The sequence below is a fragment of the Oncorhynchus gorbuscha genome, linkage group LG01 (assembly GCF_021184085.1).
Source record: "Oncorhynchus gorbuscha isolate QuinsamMale2020 ecotype Even-year linkage group LG01, OgorEven_v1.0, whole genome shotgun sequence".
Classification (NCBI taxonomy): domain Eukaryota; kingdom Metazoa; phylum Chordata; class Actinopteri; order Salmoniformes; family Salmonidae; genus Oncorhynchus; species Oncorhynchus gorbuscha.
Window position 1 is genome coordinate 81688187 of NC_060173.1, and position 21114 is coordinate 81709300.

The following is a 21114-nucleotide window of genomic DNA, read 5'->3' on the forward strand; positions in this document are numbered from 1 at the left end:
TTCTAAGCAGCGTCTTTCTCATTGGATGTTGGAGGCTCCCTGAAATATTGCAGCAAAGGACAACGGTTGGCTAGCGGTGTGTCACTCCACCAAGGGTGTTGCGGCTTCTTGGGCACTGTTCAGGGGCATGTTGATTGGTGATGTCTGTGCTACAGCGAGTTTGGGTTCCCCACATACCTTTTTCCCAGTGTGGCTCATAGTGTTCTTATGGCTGGGTCAGGGACTGGGTGTCAAGCAGTGAGCAGGTTGTGCATATTATCAGCGTTACCGCAGTTTCCTGTGGATTTAAGCCTTGGCAGCACGTGAGTACACAGTTTCCAGGTTACTGCATGTCTCCTGTGGGTTTGAGCCTCGGGCTGCCATGCTTCATCAACTCTGGTCCCTGCTATGCAGCATGTGCGCTATACCAAGTCACGACAGTTTTTCTGATGTTTTGGACTTGTGGTCCCATGTACGAGTTCTGACATTTCAGGCTCACAAGGTATTGTTCCTGGAATCATGGGATCTATGGACTTGGGCTGCAGTGGCAGCGTGCCAGTGTGCATAGCCAAGTTGCAGCAGGTCCTGGTTACCTATATGGGTCTCTGACAGTTCAGGACTCATGAGGATTTGACAGTTCAGGCTTCTCAGGTAAGTGGATTTCGATTAAGGCAGCCCCCTGCACCTCTCTGATTGAGGGGTTGGGTTAAATGCAGAAGACACATTTCAGTTGAAGGCATTCAGTTGTACAAGTGACTAGGTATCCCCCTTTTCCTTTCCCTTCATTAGGGGAAAAAGGTGGCTTGTGTAACCCCTTTTTGGAGATGATGGAACTTGTGTGTACGTGGGCTGCCATGGGCCTCCTAGTTTGGTACCCTCTGTGCTGGCTTTGGATGTGATTGTATGTCCCCATTGTATGTTATACCAAGTGACCGACTGAAAGGGAACTTACAGTTATGAATATAACTACTGTTCCCTGAAGGAGGGAACACGGAAAAACATATTTTGGCCCCATGCTGTCAGAGGGTTGATGAAATTCATGCGAGCCTGGCATGTGAGCCAGGAAGGTGGGGTTTCCGAGGGTGAGCTCCATTGGCCCGTTGGGCGTTTTCGTCAGGTGAATATGGTTGGCCATTGACTCCCCATAGTATGTTATCCCTCGTTCAGTCCTTCAGGGAACAGTAGTTACAGTGGGGCAAAAAAAATATTTAGTCAGCCACCAATTGTGCAAGTTCTCCCACTTAAAAATATGAGAGAGGCCTGTAATTTTCATCAAAGGTACACTTCAACTATGACAGACAAAATGAGAAAAAAAATCCACAAAATCACATTGTAGGATTTTTAATGAATTTATTTGCAAATTATGGTGGAAAATAAGTATTTGATCACCTACAAACAAGCAACATTTCTCGCTCTCACAGACCTGTAATTTCTTCTTTAAGAGGCTCCTCTGTCCTCCACTCGTTACCTGTATTAATGGCACCTTTTTGAACTTGTTATCAGAATAAAAGACACCTGTCCACAACCTCAAACAGTCACACTCCAAACTCCACTATGGCCAAGACCAAAGCGCTGTCAAAGGACACCAGAAACAAAATTGTAGACCTGCACCAGGCTGGGAAGACTGAATCTGCAATAGCTAAGCAGCTTGGTTTGAAGAAGTCAACTGTGGGAGCAATTGTTAGGAAATGGAAGACATACAAGACCACTGATAATCTCCCTCGATCTGGGGCTCCACGCAAGATCTCACCCAGTGGGGTCAAAATGATCACAAGAACGGTGAGAAAAAATCGCAGAACCACACGGGGGGACCTAGTGAATGACCTGCAGAGAGCTGGGACCAAAGTAACAAAGCCTACCATCAGTAACACACTACGCCGCCAGGGACTCAAATCCTGCAGTGCCAGACGTGTCCCCCTGCTTAAGCCAGTACATGTCCAGTACATGTCCAGGCCCGTCTGAAGTTTGCTAGAGAGCATTTTAATGATCCAGAAGAAGATTGGGAGAATGTCATATGGTCAGATGAAAGCAAAATATAACTTTTTGGTAAAACCTCAACTCGTCGTGTTTGGAGGACAAATAATGCTGAGTTGCATCCAAAGAACACAATACCTACTGTGAAGCATAGGGGTGGAAACATCATGCTTTGGGGCTGTTTTTCTGCAAAAGGACCAGGACGACTGATCCGTGTAAAGGAAAGAATGAATGGGGCCATGTATCATGAGATTTTGAGTGAAAACCTCCTTCCATCAGCATGGGCATTGAAGATGAAACGTGGCTGGGTCTTTCAGCATGACAATGATCCCAAACACACCGCCCGGGCAACGAAGGAGTGGCTTCGTAAGAAGCATTTCAAGGTCCTGGAGTGGCCTAGCCAGTCTCCAGATCTCAACCCCATAGAAAATCTTTGGAGGGAGTTGAAAGTCTGTGTTGCCCAGCAACAGCCCCAAAACATCACTGCTGTAGAGGAGATCTGCATGGAGGAATGGGCCAAAATACCAGCAACAGTGTGTGAAAACCTTGTGAAGACTTACAGAAACCGTTTGACCTCTGTCATTGCCAACAAAAGGTATATAACAAAGATAAACCTTTGTTATTTACCAAATACTTATTTTCCACCATAATTTGCAAATAAATTCATTAAAAATCCTACAATGTGATTTTCTGGATTTTTTCTCTCTCATTTTGTCTGTCATAGTTGAACTGTACCTATGATGAAAATTACATCATATTTTTAAATGGGAGAACTTGCACAATTGGTGGCTGACTAAATACTTTTTTGCCCCACTATATATTCATAACTGTACATTTGTGTTTTATTTGCTTGTTTGGCAGGGTGAACCTGACCCAGCTGGGAGGCTCCTGCTGCAGTGACACCGGGGCTATGAGGAGGCGCTGGAGTTGGCTGGACCACGAGCCCCATGTCCATGCCCCTCCCTTCCAGCCCATCTGTCTGACCCTCAGCCCCAACATCAGCCTCCGCATCCAGACACAGGACTGCATCTACCTCACCTTCACCTCTCGCAAGAGCAGTGTGAGGTTCAACGTGGGGGCCAAACTCAAGGTGAGACACTGACATGGTCAATTACAGATTCAAGACACCAGGTGAGTGGCGTATATTACTCTAATCATGCGAGCACAGAATACCATGCTTTATAATGAGCACTGAAGTTGATCACAGGTGTCACATCCTTCCACAGCTTTCTACTAACACCCACTCATATCAGAGCTGATCACTTTGCATTTCCCCAGCTGGAGCACTTGAAGAGCCTGATGTTGCCTGGGCCAGACTTGGACCAGAGACACCTCCACATGAAGAGTGCAGAGATCTACAACCTTCTGCAGAGGATCCAGGGCTATATCACCTACCAGCAGGCTCCAAGTCCACAGAAGGTTACACCCCAATATAGCCTGGTCTCTCAAATGGAGAGACTGAAGACACCTCTGGACAAGTACCACTCAGTCAAGAAGAGAGTTCAGATAGCTACCAAAGCCATTTTTCATTAAATTGGATACAGCAACTCGTCTAGTCTCAAAAACAAAACAAATTGCACAATGAGACAATAGTGCTTATGTATAGTGTGAACAATGAGACAAGGACAGCAGATATACTAATTTGTCATCCTTTTTAATCAGATTGTTCATGGATAAATACAGTAGTTACACTATACACACACACACACACACACTTCTATACAGAGGATGCCAAAGAAAAAGCTGCAGTTAAGTTTACATTAACTTTGTAATTCATTGAATGTGGGAGTAGCATTAGGCAAATATATCCATAATATATTACATTTCTGAGTAAGACCACTGACTTCTCCATTCCTTTACAGTGCAAAACTGCTCTAGACAAAGGTCACCAAGCTAGAGAAGTCCAAGCATCCCAAATACAAAAGAAAAGGTAAAAAAAAAAATAAACAAGTTCTCAGGGTACTTTATAAAAAAACTTTTTTTTTTACATGTACGCAACAAGTTGAAAAAAAAACATCAATGGAGAGAGCAAGAGGAAGAACTGTCATTTGGAAACCACTGACACAGTAAAACAGAAGGGTTCCTTTATTAAAAACAGACCAAGGGAGCAGTGTTTAAACCTGAGAGCCCTGCAGCACAGGCTGTCATAGACCAGAGATCTCCATGTTCATAGAGAAAGGCGGAGAGATGTTACATATCGTGCAGCATGTTCTCTTTTCATTCAGCATAAACGTGGCGGCTGCTCGTCGCTCATTAGCTACCTGACCAATGAATGAAGTTCTACCTCCTCTATTAGCCTGGATAGTGTGTCCTTATTCCACCCGCTCAACATTCACCCTCGTTTCCCCATTTGCTACGCTCACTTATCTTGACTCAGAAATGTTGTATTATGATAAGAGAAATACAGCTGATATAGCTAATAACCATTGTCTGTGTGGATCTCTCCCACATAAAGAAGTAAGCCCAACACCTTTACATTTTAGTTGAACAAATTGATTCCAGATCAGTACCAAAAAGAAAGTCTTCATTTCACACTGCTCCTACCAACTGAGTGATTGAATGCCTAACTAGACCACGACATGGTCGGACACTGTTGGTTGTGTCAGTGTTAAGGGTATCTTTGGCCTTGTATAGGATCTCTGCAGGTCGAGGGCCAAAGACTAGCACAGTCCTTTTCCTAGACTTTTGCTCCACAAGCTCCAGGTCTGGCTAAGTCAGGGCTGAAGTAACCCTCCTGTCCAAACCAGACAGGGCTCTTCGGACCAGGCCTTCAGGTTACTTATTCACAGACAACAGCAGGTTCATCTGAAGAAGAGAGAGAGAGCATATAAAACACAGCGAGGACTCACTCCACGAAAAACATCCAGTGTGACTTTGAATGTCGCTCCAGACACCACTACACACACACACAGCGAAAACCCGAATAAACCCAAGGTTGAATAAATACACCTGGAAAAAAAATCTTGAGATCAAACAGCCATTTCCAGTAAGAGATTGTAAAACATTGTAATACCTTGCCCTTGGTTACGATTTTGTAAGTGAAGCCATTGCCAGCCTTACCTGTTCCATAGAAGGGCAAGCGATGATCTGAAGGTCCTCGCCACTGTATTCCTCCTGAAGCAAGGCGTGCAGTCTCTGAAACACCTGCTGGATGTTGTTCTGTGGGAGAAAACAGCAGGTTAGCCAGAGAGCTGCTGGAGAGAAATTATCCCCTCGCTGGTCCCCTTTGTATCCCAGTTGCCATGTCAACGGTGTTATTGTGCACTTAGATTCACTTACTGTAGATTAGCACCTAGCTGTGCACAAAGAGCCATGATAATTACGGAATAATTATTTATTTTTAACAAGCAGGAACAAAGCTTTAAAAAAAAGTAGCTGCAAATTGCTCAGCCTGAGCACCTGCTGAAAATATCCTATTTGTTATGTAGTTGTGTACTAAAAGCCCTATGAGCTCCTGTTACTCTACAGGGTTAGCCTGGCCAACGATCTGTTCATTTGTACTTTGGCAAGACAGCAGAAACATATCTGGGACCAGGCTAGCTCAGGGTTGGCGAAAGGAGGAGAGTTTAAACTCCACTGTCTAACAGACACCCACCCGGACAGGCTTGAAGAGGATAAACTCTGTGTCTCTGTTGGCCAGGTACAAGGACATGCTCTGTAACGTGCTTGGCAGCTTGCTCTTCATCACCCTGTAGGTAGCCATCACTATGTCGTTGATCTTGGCTAAAAAGGGGAGAGCGAGAGCGTGAGTCATTTCTCAGTTCCAAGCCTTCCTTCCACCACATGATTTAGAGGTTTCACTGAAATATGATGATATGGTTTCTTACCTGGCTGTGCCCAAGGTTGTTGGGAGAGGTTGTACGTGGGACCTCCTTGGATCGCCATGGTTTTCAGAGCGGACACCTGAAACAACACAAGTTCCCATCTTCCTCAGTGAAGGACAACGTGAGTTAGTCTGGCGATCTTGACTATAAGTCCTATTCTAGATTAAGGAAGGCATTTGTTGAAAGTGCTATATACAGGTACCTGCCAAAATAAAAGGAAAGACTTGAGCAAATGAGGTTCACAAAAGTATAGTCGGTGCTTTCACACAGGTGTGGCTCCTGAATTAATTAAGCAATTAACATCTCATCATGCTTAGGGTCATGTATAAAACAAATTAAAAGCCCAAGGAGACCATTATTTTGGCTACCCCATGGCTGGAAGAAGAGATCTCAGTGAATTTGGAAGAGGGATGTCAAAAGAGATCAAGGGGTTTAAAGGGTGTGTGTGTGTGTGTAAGTCACCAGATCTCAACCCAACTGAACAGGTATGGGAGATTCTGGACCAAATTCTGAAATTTATTGTGGAAGAATGGTGTCACATCCCTCCAATAGAGTTCCAGACACTTTGTAGAATCTATAACAAGGCGCACTGAAGCCGTTCCGGCCCAACACCCTATTAAGACACTTTATGTTGGCATTTCCTTTAATTTGGCAGTTACCTGTAAGTCCAATTCATTATAACCACTTTAATACTGTATGACTTTTAATACTGTATGAGAAAGACCATAGATGATAGGCACTGAGTAGATTCAGAACAGAAGGTCACAATGTTTTCAAATGAAACCCATCACATTTGAAAAGGCCTAGATTCCAGTAGAATAAGATTCACCTTTGAATAGCCCTTTATCTTTCAGTTTTACTGCACAAAATCATGACCCTCAATTACCAGAAAAAGAAAAGAGAAAGTCCAAGGTCAGGTTTTTGAAGTCTGAGCCCCCAGGCTATCGGTCTGCCTCTCCACTCTGTCAGACTGACACGTTACCTTGGTGAGAAACTCCTCCAGATTCCCAACAAAGAGGTGAGTCTGCTGCTGGATGAACTGCTCACAGCTAAACTTCAGATGGCGGTCCACATCCTTCTTTGAATCTATGTAGTGCTCCTTTATCTCAGGTGATCCCTTAGGTCCAACAGAGAGAGCGAGAGAGGGGGGAGTTAGTAACTAGTAAGTGATAGTATAGATGAAACATTACATATACTGCCAGGTTTTCCTGACATGGGGATAGGACCAGGAGTTTTTTTTCCTGTGTGAAAGTATTCAGACGCCTTAGATTGCTAAACCTTATACTGTTTTACAAAGTGGGATTCAAATCGATGTCCTTTTTTTGTCAACAATTTACACAAAATACTCTGAGGTCTAAGTGGAAGAATATTTATTTTGAATTCTTAAGATATGCAATGACTTTTAGTTAAGTGTTCAGCCCTTTTTTTTCAACAAGTCTAAATTATTTTACGAGTGACATTTGGCTCAACATATCACATGGACTCACTGTGTGAAATAATAGGGGTTTCATTTTTTTAATGATTAACCCTTCCTCTGTCCCCATACATATATCTTTAGGTCTCTCAGTCAAGTATTGCATTTCAAGCATAGATTCAACTACAACGACCAGGGAGCATTTCGAAAGCCTCATAAAGGTCAGTGGTTGGTAGATCAGTAGCAATAACAAATCATAAGCATGGTCAAGTTAATAATTATGCTGTGGATTATATATTAAACCACCCAGACACATCAAAGAAAATCATTCTTCTGAACTGAGCTGCAGGACAGGAATGAAACTGCTCAAGGATGTTACCATGAGGCTATTGATGATTTAAAAAACTGCTTCAAAGTTCAATGTCAGTGATGGTAGAAAACTAAACATGGATCAACAACATTGTAGTGACTCCACTATAATTGCCTAAATGAAAGAGTGACAAACTATTCCTCAATGACAAACTATTCCAAAACTAAAGTAAAACTGCAACAACAAAAAACAGGAAATGAACACACTTTTTGGCCTAAATGCAAAGCCTTATGTTTGGAGCAATTCCAACATCACTGAGTAACTGTCTCATTTTCAAGCATGGTGGTGGCTGCATCATGGTATGGGTATGCTTGACATTGGCAAATACTAGGGAGTTTTTCAGGATAAAAAGAAACTGGATGGAGCTAAGCACAGGCAAAATCCTAGAGCGAAACCTGCTTCAGTCTGCTTTACACCAGAGACAGGGAGAGTAAATTACTTTTCAGCAGGGCAATAACCTATTACACAAGGCCAAATCTACACTGGAGTTCCTTACCACGAAGACTGTGAATGTTCCTGAATGTCCATGTTAGAGTTTTGACTTAAATCAGCTTGAAAATCTATGGCAAGACTCCAAAATTGCCATCTAGCCATGATCCAACATTTTGCTTGAAGAATTTTGAAAGGAATAATGGGAAAATATTGCACAATCCAGGTGTGCAAAGCTCACAATAAGATTCCGTTGTAATTGATGCCAAAGGTGTTTCTGACATGTATTGCCTCAGGGTGCTGAATACTTATGCAACGACTATATTTTAGTTTTTTAAATTTCTAGTCATCTTTTATTTATTTTCTCTCCACTTTGACATTAGAATATTTTGTATAGATTGTTGAAAAAAAAAAGGGATTAATACATTTTTTATCTCACTTTGTAACACAAAATGTGAAGAAATCCAACGGGTCTGAACACCATTGCAAGGCACTCTATATGTATTCTATATTTAAACCAAATCAAAAACTTTACCTCCAATAGAAATTCTAGGATAGCGTTGTGGCTGTTGAGTCTGAAGAAACCAGGAACAGATTTTGGGTTCATCATTTTGAAGGCAGCATCTGATTTGAGATGGGGAAAAAAAGAAGACTCATCTTGCTGAAGAAGGATTAGAGTGCCCTCTAGTGTTACAAATGAAATACTAACTTGACTGAAATGAGTGCTAAAACAGGAACACTTCTATCAAACGCTACAAGTTATACAATATCTCAAGTTATTACCACTACTATAATAGTCATATGTGCATTTGATGGAAACAATGGGCATTCCCCACTGATAATGTCAATATAATGACAGGTTTTATGGAGCCAGAACATACATCAGCTGGCCTAATCTCTCCCTCCTCACCTCTGGTTCTCTTCAGGTCCAGAGAGATCTCCTTGATGGCAAAGTCTGTGTGGAAGGGAGCGATCTGTTCCCTCATGATCAGCAGGTGTTTGATCAGAAACAGCTGACCGTCTACCTGCGTCTGGACAAGATGAAGCCATAGCGCTAAATATAACATCTGAATAATCCAAATGTAACCTTGTTCCAAAAACAAAACTAGCATTGAGCCATTTATAAAGGAAAAAATGAATAACATGCTAATCGTAAAGCTACAGTTGTGTTTCTCAATTACACCGTATACAGGCAGAAACGTATAATACAACACATCACATGCAATGCGCCAACCACCCCAAAAAACAACAATAATAATAATAAGCACCAACCTTGTTCTTTAGGATGACATCGGACGCTTTGAGCAGGGAGTGGATGCAGGCAGACAAGGCCTCTTGCGATAAGCCCTGGAAGACTGCTCTCTGGGGGGCCAAGAAATTCAATGCATCAACACAGGGACAACATGGTGGATGGTAGATTAAAGAGATCAAGAGGAAAGGTCAAATAGCATCATGAAATGGACTAGGCTCATGATTCATTCATATGACTCTCTCATATATCGAAGAGTAAACTTGCAAAATGCCAGATAATCCAAGCACTCACATCTATGCACCTATAGAGCTTGGACAAGCAGACCAGCGTCCGTCTGACTGTGGGGTACCACATGCCATGCAGGTCAGCGGGAGAGATGGATGGCTGCAAGCGGGACGAGTCTATACTACCTGTAAGTAAGGGAAAGAGAGGAGGGCAGAAAGGTACAACAGTAAGACGTATGCTTCTACACCTGCATTGCTTGCTGTTTGGGGTTTTAGGCTGGGTTTCTGTACAGCACTTTGTGACATCAGCTGATGTAAGAAGGGCTTTATAAATACAATATAAGACATCCCTTTACACTAATTTGTAAACACTGACTTGCATTACTGGCTCTCCGGTCATTTGGATCTTCAAGCTGCACGTCTGAGAAGGACGACTCCTGGGCCATTAGCTTCATCTGCTCTTCCTTCAGGCTCTGGGCAATTTTCTGTGACCCCATGAACGAGAAAGAGAGAGATGGATTACAAACTGGCTTTATTTTGTATCGAACTTGCCCGTAGGAACAGATCTAGGATCAGCACACCTTCCCCAAATCTTAACCATTGGGGGGGTGGGGGGGGGTTGTAATAGGAACTACTAGGTGAAAAGGGAAGAGCAGCCGCAGATAGTCAATCATAAATCAATCTGGTTTATTTCAAGTTGCAACAGCACAGAAGCTGAGAAAAATGTAATGTCAAGCTGGCCTCTTAGAGACAAGCCCTTTATATTTTAAATCAGGCAGCACCAAGTGTTCTGTAAACACCAACCCCAGAGGCTTGTAGGAAGACAAAACTAAATGCAGTGACTATCAGCTGCTACAAAATCACATAATACAACAATCATCAAGTGGCCCCTGTCCTTGTACCTCCAGTCTGGCATCAATTACAATCAACAAAACATTGCACAAACAGACCACTGGAAATCATGTGTATTACAGAAAGGGAACACTTAACTGTTAAACTCTTAAATATTCCACAGAGGGGAAAGAGGGGAAACAGAAAATGTAGTGGCTTGCGAAAGTATTCACACCCTTGGCATTTTTCGTATTTTGTTGCCTTACCTGGAGGAATTTTGGAGGATTTTTTTTTATTTTTATGTTGAGGGGTTTGTAATCATTTGATTTACATAACATGCATACAACTTTGAAGATGCATAATATTTTTCATTGTGAAATAAACAAGAAATAAGCTAAAAAAAAACCTGAAAACTTGAGTGTGCATAACTATTCACCCCCGACCCCCAAGTCAATACTTTGTAGAGACACCTTTTGCAGAAATTACAGCTGTAAGTCTCTTGGGGTAAGTCTCTATAAGCTTGACACATCTAATCACTGAGATTTTTGCCTATTCTTCAAGGCAAAACTGCTCCAGCTCCGTCAAGTTGGATGGGTTCCACTGGTGTACCGCAATCTTTAAGTCATACCACAGATTCTCAATTGGATTGAGGTCTGGGATTTGACTAGGCCATTCCAAGATATTTAAATGGTTCCCCTTAAACCACTCGAATGACGCTTTAACAGTACGCTTAGGGTCATTGTCAGGTTTCCCCTCCAGAATTTCCCTGTATTTAGCATCATCCATCATTCCTTCAATTGTGACCGGTTTCCTAGTCCCTGCCGATAAAAAACCTGCCGGAAAAAAAAGCTGACACCACCATGCTTCACTGTGGGGATGGTGTTCTTGGGATGATGTAAGGTGTTGGGTTTGACCCAGACATAGCCTTTTCCTTGATGGTCAAAAAGCTCAATTTTAGTCTCATCTGACCAGAGTACCTTCTTCTATATGTTTGGGGATTCTCCCACATGCCTTTTTTTCTGGCCACTCTTCCGTAAAGCCCAGCTCTGTGGAGTGGTCCTATGGACAGATACTCCAATCTCAGCTGTGGCGCTTTGCAGCTCCTTCAGGGTCATCTTTGGTCTCTTTGTTGCCTCTCTGATTAATGCACTCCTTGCCTGGTCTATGAGTTTTTGTGGGCGGCCATCTCTTGGCAGGTTTGTTGTGGTGCCATATTCTTTCCATTTTTTTATAATGGATTTAATGGTGCTCCGTGGGATGTTCAAAGTCTCTGATATTTTTTTAGAACCCAACCCTGATCTGTACTTCTCCACAACTTTGTCCCTGACCTGTTTGGAGTGCTCCTTTGTTCTTCATGGTGCCACTTGCTTGGTGGTGCCCCTTAGTGGTGTTGCAGACCCTGGGGCCTTTCAGAACAGGTGTATATATACTGAGATCATGTGACACTTAGATTTGACCTGTGTGCACTTTATTTAACTAATTATGTGACTTCTGAAGGTAATTGGTTGCACCAGATCTTATTTAGGGGCTTCATAGCAAAGGGGGTGAATACATATGTACAAACCACTTTTACATTTTTTTATTTTCACTTCACCAATTAGGATTATTTTGTGTATGTCCATTACATGAAATCCAAATAAAAATCCATTTAAATGACTTTTTTGTTGTAAAGCAACAAAAAAGGAAAAACGCCAAGGGGGATTAATACTTTTGCAAGGCACTGTACTTTACATTTGTATCTAGGGGTGACTCACTGAAAACAGCCACATCAGACAGACCCACCTCCATCATCTCCAGTTTCTCAGGATAGGCCAGGTCCCCGGGGGCGGGGTTGTATCCGATGATGTCAGTCTGGATGTAGATGTGTGTCCTGTAGACCAGCCTCTCCTGGACATCCTCCAGCATCTGTTTCACCACCGCGTCAAAGGCCCCCAACTGACCAGCTACAAACATAGTCAGTGTATCATTTCAAATCCAAAGTGCTGGAGTAGAGAGTCAAAACAACTACATTTGTCACTGTTCCAATACTTTGGAGCTCACTGTATATTGCTATCTTGTATGGTAAGATGTTCTGGTAAATGTAACATACAAGTGCATATTTCCTACAAAGAGTTAACTGTACCGGATGGTTACAGTAACCAGAGTAGGTCCTTTGTATTGTGAATAACAGTACCGTTGTTGTGAACGTGGTCCTCCAGCATCTCATTCTTGAGGATGCCACAGAGCTCCGACAGGGTCTCCAGGTGGATAACGTGGATGATGAGTGGCCGCAGGACGTCGTAAAGCGACAGACACAGCTTCTCCAGCAGCTCACTAGAGGGGGTAAAACCCGACGGCAAGCTCCATTATTCCCATTCACATGTCAGACTAGCGAGCACAAGGCTCTAGTGAGTTAACTCGCTGCAACGTAAAGGTCATATGAGTCGTCCTCTTGAAATAATATGTTAAAAGTGTATTTGTTGCTCCAAGCGAGAAACACTAGCTAGTATATGAGAAAGCTAAATAATGATTTGCGTCTCACTGTGTTGAATTGTAAAGCTGCCGTTTTTGTTAATGAATGGCTAAGTCAACAATTACTACAGTAGAGCCATCACATGCTGTAGCAAATACTATTGAGAATAATTACCAGGAAATAGCCATTCATGTGAGCCTTGCCTTCAAGACAAATACCCTGCTCATATACTGAAGTAGAACAGGCAGGGCTCTTTGCTTCTCAGTTAGACACAGCTTCTTCTACAGCCCACTGGAAGGTTAGATACATTGACATGACACTGTGTTGAATTGTATGGCTGCCCTCAGCAAATTCAGTTAATGAAAACCTGAAGTCAGCAATACAACAATAGAGGTGTCATGAGCTTCAGCAGATACTATGGTGAATACTAACCAACCAGGAAATAGCCCCACCTCCTTGACAAACATATGCAGAATGTGTTGTAGGACAAACTGTACATGCTTCTTACTCACTCCTATACCAGCACTAGGGGATGGTGCTACTTACTCTAGTCTGGGCGTGGGTTTGGAGAAGAACTCATTGTAGAGCTGGTGCTCATCCTGACAGACATGAACCATGAAGGCACAGCCACTACGCACCTGGGAGGAGAACACAGGACAGACAGAATCAGCACTGGCAAACCATGTTGAAAGCTTCTCAGATAATCTCAATAATCAAAAGTGAATGGATTCTAGTAAAATAACAAACATGTGGTCTTACTAATGCACAGTGGTCCTTATTGTTTTGACTGGTCAGGTCTGTGATGGTCGATGTGATGCTGGGGCTGAGCAGCTGCTCTCTCTGGTCCAGGTAGCACTGGTGTATCTCCTCTAACAGCTGGTGGTACCTGGGGATGCCAGAACGTGGGAAATAATTATACGTAGATGACAGAAAACATTACATAGGTGAGGTGCTCCTGATAATGGCGTTTTAGCATACAAGAGCCCCATACTTACTCAGGAATTCTCTCTGACCTCTGCTCTATTTGTTCAATCAGTGTCTGAAAGAACAATCACACAATTATTCATCTCTAGAAAGACAACACATATTTGCACACCAAAAGAAGGGTGTCTCAGAATGTTAATGGTAATTCCAAAAGAGAAATGAAGTAGTTCTACTAACTCTGACTTTGGGTGCAGCTGCTCTGAACTTGACATAGTACAGTGTGAAGGCATTGTCTGCGTTCGCCAAACCCAATGGATCCTGAAAGAAAAGTATATTCTAATCAGACATACAACTCAAGAGCGAAGACAGTTGATTGTGTACTAGTACCAAGTCACTGTCGATAAGAAAAGTGGCCGAGGAGTTCTTCCTACCCTTTTTGTTAACTGGTTGGTGAGATTCTGCATAGTGTTCACAGTGTGAGTCTTCATGAAGTGCATAGCTTTAGACAGACATTGTTTGAACTTGGCCAGATACACTGGGTAGTCCTTAAAGTTTGGCTGTAGGTGAAAAATAACAGAAATAAGTAAGTCATAACACAATATAGTGACACTGGTCTACAGTAGAATACGGACAATTTCCATTGTGAGCTGAAAATATACTTACATGGGACGAAACATACTCTATACAGTCATCCAATTTCGAAAGCATTGGTATAAATCCTTCACTGTTTACAGACAGTGTGGGTGAGTTTAGTTTCTGCGAAGACAGAGCGAGAGAGATTATGACCTTTTGCAATGCTCGGGTTAGGAACAAGACTCACCTTCGGAGACATTTGCTGGAGGACTTCAAGTGTCACAGCAAAGAAGGATGGATAAAAGGTTTAATCAGAAAACCAGCATACCGTGTTGAGGTTCTCCAACTCATTGAAATAGGAAAGCTTCTGCTGTATGCTCTCAGCCAGATCCACCAGTTCGGACTGTTAAAGAGAAAAGTATATGTTGGCAGGGAACTATGATTTTGATAACAGGCTGCCGTTTCATGTCCGATGTTGTATTCCATTTCAAATGGAAACAGGTCCATACTACTATGATCTGTTGGTACCTTTTGTGCCGCTGACAGTCTCACAGTCTACATGCAAAATGGTTCTCTACCTGTTCTTTAAGGAGCTGTTCACAGGCCTCGTGGAGGGTGCCTGTCTTGTTGGACACAAACAAGTACTGCTTCTGCAGAGAGTCCAGGTGCTCGAGGGCAGCATTCACGTCACTCAGAATAGCGTCGCATTGTTCCTGATAACAATTGAGATGGTCTCTCGTTTTCCTGCAGGGGTAACACACAGGGAACATTCCAGTAAATTCCTCAGAGATAGAGATCTAATGCAGTTTAGGGTGCACTGTACATACATCTACTTTCAATGTGAGAGATCAGCAAGTGGAAAGACATGAACATCGAGTTCACCTGTGCTTAGCTCCTTCATCTTGATCCATTTGCGTCTGTAGCTTTGAAAACCAGGAGAAAAACTGCAACGCAAAAAACACTGAAATAGCTAACTACTACACAACAAACTAACACATGCAACAATCATATAATATGAAAAATAGTAGACAGTAGAGGCATGTAATGACAGTGTGTGTGTATGTGCCTCAGAGGCTGCGTTTAGACAGGCTGCCCAATTCGTATCTTTTCTCACTAATCGGATCAGCTCTGAAAAAGAGCTGAAGTGATCGGTCAAAAGACAATTTGTGGAGAAAATATCTGAATTATTAGGCTGTGTTTGTAATACACAGCCAGAGTATTAGCATTGAAGTGTAATGAAAAGCAACACACCTGTTGTGCTGTCTCTATCCTCTCATTCTCCAGATCAAGCATCTGAAAGCCCTTGAGCAGGACATCTTCTGTGGAAGCTGGTACAGTTGTCGTAAATGGGGACCGTAAAGAGCGGGATGTCAGGCTGCACAAGTCTTCAATGGGCAACTGGATACAGAACGCAAATGGGGTTTAGACCAACACATGACACAATCAATACTGTCATAGATCTCAAAATGTTAGAGCTGGCTTTACCAGGTTTGATTGACAGGTTACTATGATATGAGGTTATGATTCGATGACTAATACTTGGCCTGGTGTGTTAGTGAGAGTTAGCTAAGCCTACTCACAGAAGTCATCAAACAAGCATATCAACTCTGGCAAGTTGTTAGCAAAGTAGCTCGTTAGCCTAGCTGGCTGGTGGCTACTAACTAAGACTCAACAAACGACGTGGCAGACGGTAGCTAACTAGCTATATATTTGAGCTGGCAGCTAGCTAGGTTGAGCTGTGACACTAACTAATGTTATACTCCTTAGCAAGTCCCTCCTGACAATCCTGCAATGCAATCAACCAATTTTCCTTCTGGAATGCATCTTTGCACCTGTCAACTAGCTGCTAAATCGGTGGTAGCCTAGCTAGCTAGGTTATTAGCATTAGCAGCTAGCTTGTCAACTCACCTCTGCGGGAATAGGGAGGGTTTCAGCGGCAGCTCGGATATCCAGAATAGAGTCCGTTTGTTTTTCTGTCAGGGGAGCCATGGCATCTGCACGCCGGTCCCACTGTGACAGTTTTTCACGCGTTTCTTTATCTGTCAGGTCCAGAAAAGAATGGTCTGTAGACGCCATCATCATTCTCAGCAACATTAAACGTCAGCAACAGACTACTTCCTCTTCCGGAAAAAAAGGGGGAGGACTCTGACTACAGCATCCAATGGTATGACTATTATTTTTCAGAACAATTTCTTATTCATTGGTGGTTGAAACGATTAAAACGTTGCACACATCAATACAGGTGATAAAGGAATGGTGTTCTCAGGACACATTTAGTGAACAGTGTATTTCCAGTGCATTTGGCAAATCTGTAATCTGTAAAATTGAGTACGCTGACATTGTTTCACTAAACAGAGAAATTACACAACCCAAAGTGACAGCATGGAAGCACTCACTGCTGTTGCCCATCAATCCTACCAGTTTTATTATGGTCTTGGTAGATTATCTCAAATCAAATGTTATTTATCACATGCACAGGATACAGCAGGTGTTAACAATACTACCGCTGCACCATCAAGAGTGTCTTGACCGACTGCATCGCGGCCTGGGACGGGAATTTCTCCATCCACGACCGCAAGACCCTCCAGAGGGTGTTGAAGAAGGCCAAGTACAACACTGGGACCGTGCTCTGATCCATTCAGGACATCCACTTGAAACTGTGCCTGTGGAAGGACCGCAGCATCATCAAGGACCCCATACACCCCAACCACGAGCTGTTCACTCCCTTACCGCCGGACAGATGGTATCGGAGCATGAGGTCTGATACCAACAGGCTCAGAGACTGTTTCTACACAGCACATGTTCTAGTGTTAAATCAACACAGACTATAGTCTGTATTGGTCCACACTTTTGAGTGTTAAATTAACACTGTGCTTAGTGCTGACCCTGTTACCCTTTGTCAGTGTTAGAGAATTAACACTTTCATTGTTATGCAATAACACCTTGTGTAGTATTTTTAACACTATGAAGTGTATATAATTTACACCATTGGTGTTATGCAATAAAACCACAGATAGTATTTTAACCATTACACAAGCATTTCGCTACACCCGCAATAACATTCACTTGCTAAACAAGTGAATGTGACCCCAAAAATATATTTTGATTTGAAGAGGTTGAAAAAGGTGTTGGGTTAATGACATGACAATAATAGTCTTTATTGCCACATGCAAGTACTTATAAAGACTTTACAACTGGCAGGAGACGTACTCACACGTTAAATAAACATACCAATAGCCTACTAAAACTGGTACAACACTTCCACTCATGGGTCGCCACTAAGCCATTCCTCAATATAATTACCCAGTGTGCCTTGACTTTTGGACACAATCACACTGATTATTAACACCAACACTGTTTTTTTTTACACCACTAAGTATTAATTTCATTTTTTGTTGTTGTTAATTGAACTCCTGAATCAACACTAGAAGTGTTACACTGGAAAATCAACACTAGGTAACACTGGCATATTTGCTGTGTACAAATGACTAACAAAACTTGAGACTTCAAACAGTGAAATGCTTACTTGCAAGCTCTACCTCAACAATGCAGTAATACTAAGTCAGATAAAAATACACACGCGAATAAAGAAATATACAGTGTCTTCGGAAAGTATAACACCCCTTAACTGTATTCTTGTTACATTACAGCCTCATTCTAAAATGCATTAAATTCAATGTTTGTCCTCATCAATCTACACACAATACCCTATAATGAAAAAATGAAAACAGATTTTTATAAATGTTAGCAAACAGAATTACCTTATTTATGTAAGTATTCAGACCTTTTGCTATGAGACTTGAAATTGAGCTCAGGCGTATCCTGTTTCCATTGATCATCCTTGAGATGTTTCTACAACTTGATTGGAGTCCACCTGTGGTGAATTAAATTGATTGGACATGATTTGGAAAGGCACACACATGTCTATATAAGGTCCCACAGCTGACAGTCCATGTCAGAGCAAAAGCCATGAGGTTGAAAGAATTGTCTGTATAGCGCCGAGACAGGATTGTGTCAAGGCACAGATCAGGGTAAGAGTACCAAAACATTTCTGCAGCACTGAAGGTCCCCAAGAACACAGTGGCCTCCATTATTCTTAAATGGAATAAGTTTGGAATCACCAACACTCTTCCTAGAGCTGGCCGCAGGACCAAACTGAGCAATTGGGGGAGAAGTGCCTTGGTCAGGGAGGTGACCAAGAACCCAATGGTCACCCTGGAAGAGCACAAGAGTTCCTCTGTGGAGATGGGAGAACCATCTCTGCAGCACTCCAACAATCAGGCCTTTATGGTACAGTGGCCAGACAGAAGCCACTCCTCTGTAAAAAGCACATGATAACCCGCTTGGAGTTTGCCAAAAGGCACCTAAAGGACTCTCAGACCATGAGAAACAAGATTTGTTGGTTTGATGAAACCAAGATTGAACTCTTTGGCCTGACTGCCATGTCTGGATGAAACCTGGCAACATCCATAAGGTGAAGCATGGTGGTGACAGCATCCTGTGGGGATGTTTTTCAGTGGCAGGGACTGGGAGACTGGTCAGGATCAAGGCAAAGATGGAGCAAAGTACAGAGAGATCCTTGATGAAAACCTGCTACAGAGTGCTCAGGACATCAGACTGGGGCAAAGGTTCACCTTCCAACGGGGTGACGACCCTAAGCACACAGCCAAGACAATGCAGGAGTGGCTTCGTGACAAGTCTCTGAATGTCTTGAGTGGCCCAGCCAGAGCCTGGCCTTGAACCCGTTTTAACATCTCTGGAGAGACCTGAAAATAGCTCTGCAGCGACTCTCCCCGTCCAACCTGACAGAGTTTGAGAGCATCTGCAGAGAAGAATGTGAGAAACTCTCCAAATACAGATGTGCCAAGCTTGTAGCGTCATACCCAAGAAGACTCAATTCTGTAATCGCTGCCAAAAGTGCTTCAACAAAGTACTGAGTAAAGGGTCTGAATACTTACATAAACGTGATGTTTCCTGTTTTTTTTTGTGAAAAAAACATGAAAACCCGCTTTTGTTTTGTCATTATGTGTTATTGTGTATAGATTGATGAGGATTTTTATTTATTGAATCAATTTTAGAATAAAGCTGTAACGTAACAAAATGTGGAAAAAGTGTTTGAATACTTTCTGATTGCACTGTACATGCTACCGGGGTGGCAGACAACATTTCATGCTGAATACACCGGCCACGAGCATGCGCCATCGCACGCGTGTTGATTTTGTCCATCCACACCCACCTCGATCAGTACACGCAGGTTCAAAAAATTCAAACCAACTGTGAACCAACTATATTATAGTTGGAATTTGTTACTTTTTGAGCAACCCAACCAAAATCACATGTGAGTTACAGATATGTAATTTTCATTAAAAGCAAGTCTAAGAAGTGGTTGATCTGTTTTGTTTTGTCACGTAAACTAAAATAATTCTTAGAATTTTTAACTATTAGGATTTGGAGATAGCGGAGCGATTTTTGCATTTGCACCTTTAATTTGGGGGCATGTCGAAACACACATGAAACATTCGTGGACATGAAGGAAGCTTGCTACTGCTAGCCCATTTGTCTTGTGTGGGAAATTATTTAATAACACATGAAGTATTTAAGGTCCTTTTTTTGTTGTAGAATTTTGACCCTGAGAAATACAGAATCGAAACCTAGTAAGTTATAGTTAGATTTAAGTTATCTTTAATTAATCTCTGCTCTTTTTTCCTTCAAGGGTTTGTATCTTCCTGATTTCCAAAAAGGAGGGGACTCGTCCATCTCAAATGCAGACGCTCATTCATTTGCGCAAGCGGTGTGGGAAATGATTGAATAACATGTATGTGTACATTTATTTTGCAACGCTTGTGCACTCAAGGTGGCTGGTGAGGTTAGTAGTGCTCAGGTCAGCGGTTTCTTCACTTGCACCCACCCATAATTGCTAATAACCCACCACCCAACTACACTACATGACCAAAAGTATGTGGACACCTGCTCATCGAACATCTCATTCCAAAATAACAGGCCCCCTTTTGCTGCTATAACAGCCTCCATTCTTCTGGGAAGTTTTTCTAATAGATGTTAGAACATTGCGGCCACGAGCATTAGTGAGCTCGGACACTGATGTTGGGCAGTTAGGCCTGACTCGCAGTTGGAGTTCCAAATCATCGATTGAGGTCAGGGCTCTGTGCAGGCCAGTCAAGTTCTTCCAGACAGATGTGCGACAAACCATTTCTGTATGGACCTCCTTTTGTGCACAGGGGCATTGTCAGTATATCGATTCTCTCAAGATGCTGAAAGAACAAATCATATGTCTCTGCCCCTTCCATTTCTTTATTTTACTGCAAGAAATGCCTTATTCTGCACAAGTTCATTATATTAGACTATGTGAAATGTTATAGATCACATAGTCAGTGTCCAGATTTTTGTTGGGCTGCTATTCCATTTAAATAATCTGAACAGTATAGTTCCCTTGACGTGCAATTTCCCGCCTTTTAGCCTCATGGAGAACCAAGCTGTGTAAATCAATGACACAAAATGTCAAACCCATCAAATGCCTTGCTTGTTAGTGCTCACTAGATTAGTGTCGTAGCTGAAACAGTGCGTGAGGATTGCCAGGAAATCACATATTAAAACCCCATCAAAATATGTTGATGTATGTCGATTTTGTGTATAAAGCACACTTCTGGCAAAAAATATTTATGTTTTTCCTCCAGGTTTTCTTCCATTTTCTGCAGTTACAAACTAGGATGTGGAACAATGCCACATTCAAAACTACTGGGAACTGGGAACTTAGAAATCTCTGACTTCAGTGCGTACAAGACAACTAGGAACTCGGAAAAAAACAAGCTCCGACTGGTAAAAAATCGTATTGAACAGTCATTCAGCTCAA

At 42.4% G+C, this 21114-nt stretch overlaps 1 protein-coding gene across 1 annotated transcript; it reads right to left on the reverse strand.

Annotated features, from left to right (window-relative positions):
- Positions 1-3588: 3588 nt before the first annotated feature.
- cog3 (component of oligomeric golgi complex 3) lies at positions 3589-16352 on the reverse strand. Its single transcript, XM_046362244.1, has 23 exons — positions 16155-16352; positions 15498-15644; positions 15129-15190; positions 14825-14990; positions 14575-14649; positions 14337-14429; positions 14105-14230; positions 13911-13991; positions 13745-13788; positions 13509-13635; positions 13296-13387; positions 12471-12610; positions 12080-12240; positions 9843-9951; positions 9534-9652; positions 9263-9352; positions 8901-9021; positions 8526-8614; positions 6760-6894; positions 5781-5856; positions 5549-5676; positions 5014-5112; positions 3589-4758 (listed from the first exon to the last, which is right to left on the reverse strand). Exons 1-23 carry the CDS (start codon positions 16338-16340, stop codon positions 4729-4731), a joined length of 2496 nt encoding a protein of 831 aa, XP_046218200.1. The 5' UTR covers positions 16341-16352; the 3' UTR covers positions 3589-4728.
- Between the last annotated feature and the right edge of the window lie 4762 nt (positions 16353-21114).